We start from the raw sequence: 10,059 nt of genomic DNA on the forward strand, positions 1-10,059 counted from the left end.
GTCGCTGCCCCACCATGGCAGCGATGCCTCCGTTCGCCACTTCACTCTAAGCAGGTCAAGCTCACTGTGTGTTTCGAGTAACGCAGCTTAAAATGCGTGCGTTTGGGTCGGGACCAGAAGAAATTTCTAATAAAGTGATATCTCGAGTGAAGAGATTTCGTTATAATGAGGGAATACTGTACAAGAAAACATAATTCTGTTACGTGGACACTCAAACACAAAACCTTTCTCCAGCTGCCGTTTCAGGTCCATCTGAGTGGCCGCAGGTGCTAGGGGCGGTACTGTTTTTTGAGTGAGCACCCCACAAAAAATCCCGACAAACTAGAGGCTAACAGCTTTGCTGTAAAAAAAAATGTTTTCTCGTATGTTGCCTGTAGGTAAGACTCATCAGTAAAAGTAACAGTGCAGTTGCCAGAGAATGACTATGGGCAGCATTTAGTATGTGGCCATGAATCGGCACATTTCGCTTGCTTGTCTCTAATATGAAAACATTAGTTACATTTTGAATATTGCATGGTCTGTTCTGGGCGGGCTGAGTGTTGTTTGATCCTGGATCCTTTTTACAATTTATGCTTGGCGTGTGTGTAATGCTTGGCTAACTCAATTGCAGTTATCTGGAACCCATGGGTCAGTGGGGCAGCTTCCATGGCCGACTTTGGTGATGACGAGTACGTCAAAATGGTCTGTGTTGAGCCGGGATATGTGTCCGAGCCTAAGAAGCTACCTCCAAAGCAGACCTTTGAGGCTTCAGTCACCATGGAGGCAGTGGAATAACTTCATCCGCTCGAAGGACCTGCAGCACACATTCTAGTTCCATGTTATCGGAGATGTGATAGCTTTTGTTTCTGATTCCTTTTTTATTTGTGAATATATATTTAGCTTTCAGGGCTAGTGGAAACAGTTGAGAATAGCATCTTTTGTGCTGCTGCTTTATTGACCGAGGTTGGTTACAGTGAGTTAGCAGTTTGCATTAATATTTTTATTGGTCTTAGTTGGATTTCTCATCTGTGATAGGAAATACTATTGGCATACCTCATCTTGGCTTTTTGTCAAGTAGATTCTACTGTTACACGAAATGTTCTAATGTGAATGTAAATTTAATTGCCCTTTTCTTATTGCCACTTGTAACAGTCATAAGCTTGGTTGCCAGGATTGCATTCAACTTTAAAAAACTATACTATATTATCGGCAAATGAAAAGTGACATGATGAAACACCGTGAAACACAAAGATGAAGGGAGGCAAAACAAAAGACGAAGTGCTGAGTGTTATTTGAAATTTATTGGGAAAACCCATAGATGCATAAGAGCCCATTCGTGCACCCTGGCACTCAGAAAAGCAATAAACAAGGCAAAAAAAAAGCAAAGGCAGAAATTAGTACTACCTGAGAGGAAAAGCATGTCTTAGGATTGTCATATGTCATCGAAATTGAATGCTACGGATACATATACTTATAAATTTTTCCAGTCAACTTTAGTTGAGTCAGCACGCTGTCTTGACTTTTGCTTCTATTCGTCTTTGCCTCACTGTTTCAACATGCCACCACATCGACTCGGCTAACTGTCTTCTGTGATATGAAGCGGTGCATCAAAATTGCTCATGTGCGAAAGCCGAGGGAGCTGCCCACAAAACAAAGCTTCAGTGTCTTTGGGGGTTTAACACAAAGTGAAAAGACACGTCTGTCGCGAGAAAAACAACAGTGTACACTGGAACCTACTGGTTCCCTCTCTTATCCTGCCAGTTACCTCTTTGTAACAACTAATTATTAGCATATTGCAGTGTTGATTTATACCTACGTCCAATTCCATTCTTTGGATTTTATTGTGCATTTATTGCCATAAACTTTTAAAACACCATCGTAGGAGTAAGTATGTGCACAGTAGTTGAAAAACTGCAGCGCACCGCATTTTATTTATGCCGAGTGAGATGTTGACATATATATAGTATGTTGCAGAAGTTGCACAAGGGAGAATGCGCAAGTATTTATTCTTTTGTCTGTGTCCCGGACATGCCTTGTTTAAGGTTGTGGCCCACAAGGTTTTTGGATGTGCCACTCATTCGACTCTCGAGTTGAATTGATTGTACATGTTCAAAGATACACAATGATTCAGATGCAAAGACGCAATAAAATTAAATTGTTTCAAAAAGCTGCATTCATGAGTGGAGGCTAAGGCACACTTCTGTAGGACCTGCAAGGCACCCAGGCACTTACAGCAATTGGTTCCTTTATGCCTGACATGTTTCAGACATATTGTTATGTCTCAGTTGCAATGACCAGAAACCAGATGTCTCTTGCACTGTAGCATTCATGAGGTCGTGTTAATGATTCATAATTAAAAAAAAATTTTGTAAAAGTTTATTTTTAGTGTTTTCATACTGAGCACAGTGAAAGTTGGTTTATCGGTCCCCCTTTCCCATTGATAGTAACTAAGATGTAGGAAGTTATAATACTGAGCTTTCCAAAGATCTATAGTTGCTAGTTGCATTCTTTAATGCCGTGAGGCAGTGACTCTAACTCCCAAATTTATGGTGTATCGTCTTTTTTGAGTTATTTATAATTTTCTAATAGCTGCGTCAATTTAATGATATTTTCTTTTTTTTCTGCTATTGTATGATGTGCAATATAGAATCAAATGTTAAACAGAAGCCCATCTATTATGGGGATATATCTCAATTTCAAACACGGACATGCTAAATATAATAAATAAACAAACACTTTCAGTAGCTTGACATTTGAGGACCTATACAGGTTCATTTGTAACAGCCATTGCCTTAAGATTGTTTGCTGAACAGGAGGACTGTGTGGGGCTTGAAACATTTTGCTTTTCCTTAGGAGCTTCATTGTGTGTTATTGATGTGAGCTTGTTTTAGCATGCTCTTCACAGAACTATAGAGAGAACCTTCACTTGGGTGGATAAGGCACAGTGTTTGCTGAACTTCATCGCTGTGTGACCGACAAAAATTACAGAATGCCGCGTCATACAGCATTGTACTCTCTTAACCATTTTGCAGTGTTAGGCGCTTCTCTGGTTTCTGCACGTAAACATTAGTGGAAAAAACATTTTGCTGAAATTTTATTTGAAAAGCTGATGCAGTCTGAGTGATGTGGCCAGGCTAAGCACTGCGCTGCATGGAAGATGTATTCATTACACTGATTCAATACACCATGTAGAATTGCAGCTCATGTAAAAGCATGTCTGATCAGTGTGTTGAACCAAAAGTTTACCATTCTGGTCTTCGTTCCCGTTCAACTTTGGACAAAAAGAAAAAAGAAAAAGCTGCTCAGACCTGTTTAGGCCGGTTTGTTTGCATAGCCAAAAAATAGTTACAGGATAATGGCATCAATTTATGTTGTACATGAACTCTATAGTGTTTCTGAGTAAGTGCTACTACTAAGTTTAAAAAAGACATTATGGGACACGCCTTGGAAGCAATACATTATTTTAGTCCCATCTGCTTCAGTTTACATAACAGTGTGATCAGGCAGTGTGATTTTTTTATACCTTAGTGCATGCAGAACTCTTATGCATAGCCTTCCATGAACTTCAGTGGCAGAGATGTGGAAAGTTGGTCTGTTGATGCACACAGAAGGGATGAAGAATAGCACGAAAGACGGGATGAAGTGTAGAATGTGTACATGTGGAGAATCAAATATCTGACTGCCCAAAGAAAGGTGTTAGTAACATTATTTCCTCTGTGTCATGCCTTTATGTTACTGTTATGCAGTAAAACTGATTGTTGGTAGTACCATGTTTTTTGCCCTAAAATTAGTCACGTCTTTTGTTCTTTTTATTCCTTTGAACATGGCACTCGAAACACCTGATGACATTGTTCCAAGCAGACGCTCGATCTTTCTTCAGTGCCGTTTGCCCAACCTCACCAAAAATTTGCTACCTATAATTGTGAAGCCCCCTGATGAAACTTCCTATCACGGATAAGTTCAAAGTGATATTACTACGTGAATAAAAGTATATTTGTAGCATGTGGTCCTTTTATTTTGCACTATATTCTAACTAAGTCGCAGTATTCCAGTCTTATTTTTAAATGTTTATGGGTATTTGTTTCTTTTAAATGGCCAATGGAAACAGCAGGACATGTGTTTATATAAAGAATTGAAAACCGTTTTACTTAGTGTGGTACACTTCCTTGGTGGATATACCTTCATATGCATGTTTAAAGCTTATTGCTGTTACTGTAGGTGGTATTGCAGCGGGTGAAACTGGGTACAGACCAAGAAAGAAAATGTCTTTCTACTTGAAGGTAGTTCCTCCTTCAACAGTCGTATTTTAACCGGTTAGTGATAATGCATATGCAGTAACAGAGGCAAAAAAGAGCGACAATAAACACTTAATTGGGCAAGCTTGCACAGAAAGAGGGGCGTGGTGCTTCCCTTGAATACGGCAGTGCAAGTACATTCATTTCTTTCTATCACCTCTCTCCCTGTGATTGGCACTGTAGTCTTGCCACCCTTAATTAATGCACCAATTCATATCATTCCCTGCTCTCCCATTGCATTGGATGCTATGCAATGTGGTCCATGTGACGAAGTGTCTTGGTTCATCCAGGAAGCTGCAGAAGTAAACCGTTAAGCTTACTCCAGGCAAATCTTGGGGAAGAGCTATCAAAGTGACACTTAAGGTGGCTGATTATATGTTGACGGAATGTGATGCGCTTTGCTTCATATAACGATAGTAATCACCTCGGCAGTTCACTATCTCGTCGGAAATTAGTGCTGCAACGTTGAAGTGTGCGTGCGCAGCGTGTTGGAAGTGCCTAAATATTTTCCTGCGGTCATTGCATGGACTTAAGACCGAGTAAATTCACCTGTAATATTTCCTGCCACTGTGTTTCTTTTTTATCTGCTGGCATAGACTTGTTCCACAGAAAAAAAGGGAGCAGGCTGATGTACAGGTGCTATGTTGTCAAACAGTTTTGCACTGTGCACTTAAGCTCTCGCAAATTTTCATAAACCTGGTGAAGTTGTTAGCAGAAGAATTTAAGGAGCAGAAATGTGATTATCTAAACGACGCCTGGCTTATGCTGGCCACATTAGCTGGATGGAGACTAGTTCTTCAGGTGACTTGTACGGTTACCGTGGCAGCATACGATAAGAAAAAGGTGGTGACAGATTTCTATATGAATATGGCGGCAGGTGACAATCCAGCAGCTTCTCATGGTAAGTAGCAGCACAGCATTGACCATGTATAGAACAAAACTGGAACATTTACTGCTCTTCTGAACCAAATGTCACCTCAACAACGAGACACAGATGTGGCAGTAACCAGATGTATATGGAAAAGAGAAAGTCTGTAGCATAACACTCCTTCCCCGGGACATTGAAAACGCTCTGGAAGAGGTTTGGTTTGTCCTGCACAAGGAAGAGAAAAAGGTCATGTCATGCATTCCTACGAATGTTCGCAGCTCAGCACAAGCGGCTTCAGAGGGACAAAACGAATGACATCACTGCTGTAAAAAAAATGCAAACTGGCCACAACCAAAATGAAGCCGGCAAAGAACATACCAAAAGTATCGTCCTACACTAAAATAATCATTAACCTATGTTCACAGTAAGGAACGTAGGAACCTACGTTCTTTACTGTGAACACACCAGGCGATCTTCAATTACCTCTGTCTTTGTTTAGCTAAGTCAACGACATGGCGGCTACAAATTTTCTATAATCTTATCGCATATACCTAAACCTCTGCCATCCTCGTGTTTCTTCCTTTTGAATTTTTCCCATTATTTTAAGAGACCATTGCTTATCTGCTAAAGACTTGACATGAACTAAGCAACTAAATTTCCTTATTCTCGATTAGGATATCTACTACATTCGCTCTCTTCATAACACGGTCATCATGTGCCAGGGCATATACTACTATTTTGTCTGCTTACTCGCTGTGCCGCAAATAGTCATATCTATATGGTGCCTGCCACCTACATATATCCATACAACATAATTTGTTTATTGACATAGCAAGAACAACACGGATGTGCTTGTATGTCTCGCGTAAAACTGCACTGTCCTTAAGGAGGTTTAAAGACGAATGACATGATAATGGATGTTTTGTGCGTCTATTGTTCGCGAGCGTTACAGAGAAACGTACGATCTTGGTGATGAAAAATCCTGTTCGTGCACTGGTGCCCACATATCAAACCGTTGCTAATGCTACTGTATGAATAGGAACCATGCTATCCTTGAAAAATCACCAGCGCCAACTGCCTTAAAATTTAAATATTAGGATACATATTCGCGTCTGATCATCCCTATTCAGACATTTGTGAAACGCTCGACGGCTCTTCTAATGCATGCTAGCGCCAAGATGCCTGGAGGCACTCAGACTGGTAATACAACATGCCTTCCCAACCCGGGAAGTGATCTTTATGGTATGTGCCACCTAGCCCACGAAGCATAAGTTGGCTACTAGCTAGCTTGATACAGCTTGACTAAGCTAGAAATGGTTAGTGCTGAGTCAAGCTATAGTTTAGACATTTTCAAGACCTGCCGCGCTTGCTTAGCCGCTATGGCGTCGCGCTGCAAGCACGAGATCGCGGCATCGAATCCCTGCCGCCGCGGCCGCGTTTATGGGGGATGAAATTCAGAAACGCCCGTTTATCGTACATTGGGTTCAGGTTAAAGAACGTCAGGTGGTCGAAATTGACCCGGAGACCTCCATTGCACCGTGCCTCCTAATGGGATCGTGGTTTTGGCACGTAAAACCCCAGAAATAAAAAAAAAAAAACGAAAATACGTCTTCAAGATGGTTTTCACGTGACGTCTTCAAGCCGTTATGAAGACATTTAGTTAGACCAGGGTGCCTACCAGCCTGGAAAACCGGAAATTCTCAGGAATTTCGAGTAGTCTGGAAAAACTCGGGGAATTTGTGCCTCTATCAGGGAAAATTAGCTGTTTTTTATTGAAAGGGTCGAAAGTCGAGGTAATGCTGGCTCGAGTAACAGACAGGAATCGTAATGAATCGTCTTTGACGCCCGGTCGTCGGCTGGAGGAGTTGCCAGTGTACAATCAACGACCGACTTTCCGGATTCCCGATAATTTGGACGGCTTCGCGGCACCACCACGTACCCCATAGAGTCAATGTATCAGAACGTCTGAAATTTCGGACTTAAGAACTGTTCGCCGTCCGATTTTCCGGAGGTTTTGCCGTGACCCCAGGTCCGATTAATCAAAGCCACCACCGCTGCTAGTTTGATTACCTTGCAGCCTCGAACCGGCGCTCTCGCACGCAGATCCGCTGGCAGCCGTAGCCACCACGGCGGCAACGCTAGGCCTAGGTGCTTTGACGTTCGCCATGATGCTTCTTGCCGTTGGATGCCGTGTTTTTTATTAAAAGAATTCGCTGCTGTCAGCAATGACGCGGACTCCGCCTTTGTGGTCCTCGTGATTGGCTTGGAAGCTTGGAAAGCACGGTGCGTTGCATAATGGTTCCCGAAAGTCAGCTTCGCCTCCGTACACAAGTGTTACTTGGTGAAGCATACGCAAAAGTATTGCAGTGAAGCATAACAAGCGTGTGAAGGGGCTATTGCCATGGGAGAAAGTATGTATTCCTTAATTATACATGCGTGCAACCGGTATTTCCTGTCACAGTACGAGCACCGATATGCCTAATACGTGTACCGGCAGGCCTTCAGGGCGTTTTCGAATGTGCCTGTGGTGGTTTGAGCCCTTAAGGCCAGTAAATCTCATGCATTTATTTCTTCCAACTGGCTAATTTTTCTGACGTTTTCGCAGCCCGTAGGTAGTTCGAGAAATCGGACGTGGAATGTGCAACTGGCCAAGAAGATACTTCAAGTTGTCTGTGGGGCGAACGAGCGGCGGAACAGAAAGACAGAAAGGACCTAGCGCATTGAGGAATGAGCGGGAAAGGAAGCGTGCTACCACCGTTTGCAAGGAGCTTGAGGTCAAAAAACAGTGTTGGCTGAGGCCGAGATGCAGGTGTCCCTCATTCAAACCAAAATAAAGTATTTAAAGCAGTGAAACACAACACTGAGGCGTCGTGGGCGGGCTGAGAGTATGTCAGGGCAGTTGAGGTTGACTTACGAGTTGTTGAGAGATAATCTCAATTGTGACAACGTTCGGGCCTCATACCATTGAGCTTGCTATCAGTTGATAGAAATAACTCATATTCGAATATATTTGCTTCTGTATGCATCTCATTTTTATTCGTATTTGAGAATGTCTGACTCGATTTTCAATTTTTTTCGAAGACATTTTATTTGCTGTGCATTTTACTGACCCTTCCCTTCTATTCTCTTTTTGAATAACATAAACACTACTCCTTAGTATTCAAATTGGACTAAGTCGTTTTCCTTTACATTTTACGTATGCTTACTAGAGAGTGACAGCATCGGGCGATATGGTTTCAGCCCGTCTTGGCATAAAACATAGTTCTGCATCACTCAGGGAATTTTGCAAAGGCGCTCAGGGAAAACCTGGAAAACTGTCAGAAATTTTCAAGCCATGGTAGGGCGGCTAGAACTGGAAGGTGTGAGAACCGGCCGCTGCAAGCTTGCCGGCATGCACGTTCCCGTCACACCGACGCTGTCGTTGTGCACGCGGCGTCTGTGACATTGCACTAGCGCCGCGTCTTGCTTGCTTTTCGCACGCTTAAATTACGTTAACATTCAACTACAATATTGCCCTTTCACGATATACGCCGACTATCGACATACGATATTCACGAAGTACACGCCTTTATCTTCCTGTACTTCCCGTAATTTTTTTATTGTTAACCTACTTTGTATAGACTTCTGTATTTGACCTTACACAATGCCTCTGTTGAGGTTTGTGACGTATGTGTAAATAAAATAAAAAAGAAAATAGCGCTGAACAACCACCGACCGCGGTGTAAGCACGAACCTTACGCCAGCAACATAATCCAATCGTAATACTACCATTCTTCGACGAAGCATTTTTGATGGTATCGCGCATTTTTATTGCAAGTGTTGCGTTTGCAAAATGACGTCTACAAATCTTTATATGAATTACCGATGTATATATGTATGCGCACTGGGGCACGTGGGTATGAGCCATTGAGTTTTAGTTTGCTTTCAATCACATCTTGCCGTTAGAAACATTCTCATCATCATTAGCTTGTTTTATGTCCACAGCAGGACGAAGGCCTTTCCCTGCGATCTCCAGTTACCTCTGTCTTGCGCCACGCGATTCTAACTTGCACCTGCGTGTTTTCTAATTTCGTCACCACACCTAGCCTTCTGCCGTCCTCGATTGCACTTCCCTTCTCTTGGCGCGCATTCGCTAACCCTAATAGTCCACCGGTTATCTAGCCTATGGACGTCCGCACGCCAAGTTTGGATGGATGGATGGATAGATGTTATGAGAGTCCCCTTGGGAATGGGGCGGTGGGTTGCACCACCAAGCTCTTGCTACTATACTGCCTAATATCCTACCTAGGTTAAAGAATGAAAAAAGAAAAAAAAAACTATGAACTACCACGCCCAAATTTTCTTATCCCCTATTGCGAACTGTGCTTTTGTACGTCTCCGTCTTTTGTCGTTTCCCTACTTTTCTTCCACCAACCTTCAATCGCCTCTTACTAATGCCTCTTGCGGACATGTTTGCTTTACCACTGCTCCCGCTGAACCCAAGGGCTTCAAGGAGGCCAGTGGTGCCTAAACCAATCGCTAGGTAGTGTGATGACCCACTTATGGGCAAAGGTTCGTGTTCTCAATGTTTTAGCGGTTCTCTTAGGCGGAGCCTCCGAGAACCCAATTGAGGACGAAGCCGTTGGTTTGGACACACACAAAGACTTTTAATCACACACAAAAGAAGCATAAAGCAAATAAAAAGAAACAGAAAACATGCTTGAAATACACACAAAAAAAACATTGCGGTAAGGAACGCTCTTATAGGGCTTGCACGAGGTTAACGAGGGTGCGAGTTCGGGCTTGCCACGAGGGCGGGGACGCGTCGCAGTCTCGACGCGGCAACAAGCTGGCAGAAGGAGTGGCGCCGGTCTCACCAAAGGTTGCGGCGTAGGCTGACTGACCGGGTACCGGGAGCGCGCCAGCTCTGGTGAGGCG

At 43.0% G+C, this 10,059-nt stretch overlaps 1 protein-coding gene across 1 annotated transcript in view; it reads left to right on the plus strand.

The window, feature by feature from the left end:
* The window catches only part of LOC142587441 (uncharacterized), a 66,435-nt gene extending 62,456 nt beyond the window's left edge, over nt 1-3,979 (plus strand). Inside the window, exon 10 of the mRNA XM_075698463.1 lies at nt 611-3,979. Coding sequence (XP_075554578.1) covers nt 611-774 — 164 coding nt within the window. The 3' untranslated portion in view covers nt 775-3,979. The remainder of the gene's footprint in view (nt 1-610) is intronic.
* The last annotated feature ends 6,080 nt before the right edge of the window (nt 3,980-10,059 follow it).

This window comes from Dermacentor variabilis, chromosome 7 (genome assembly GCF_050947875.1).
Source record: "Dermacentor variabilis isolate Ectoservices chromosome 7, ASM5094787v1, whole genome shotgun sequence".
Classification (NCBI taxonomy): domain Eukaryota; kingdom Metazoa; phylum Arthropoda; class Arachnida; order Ixodida; family Ixodidae; genus Dermacentor; species Dermacentor variabilis.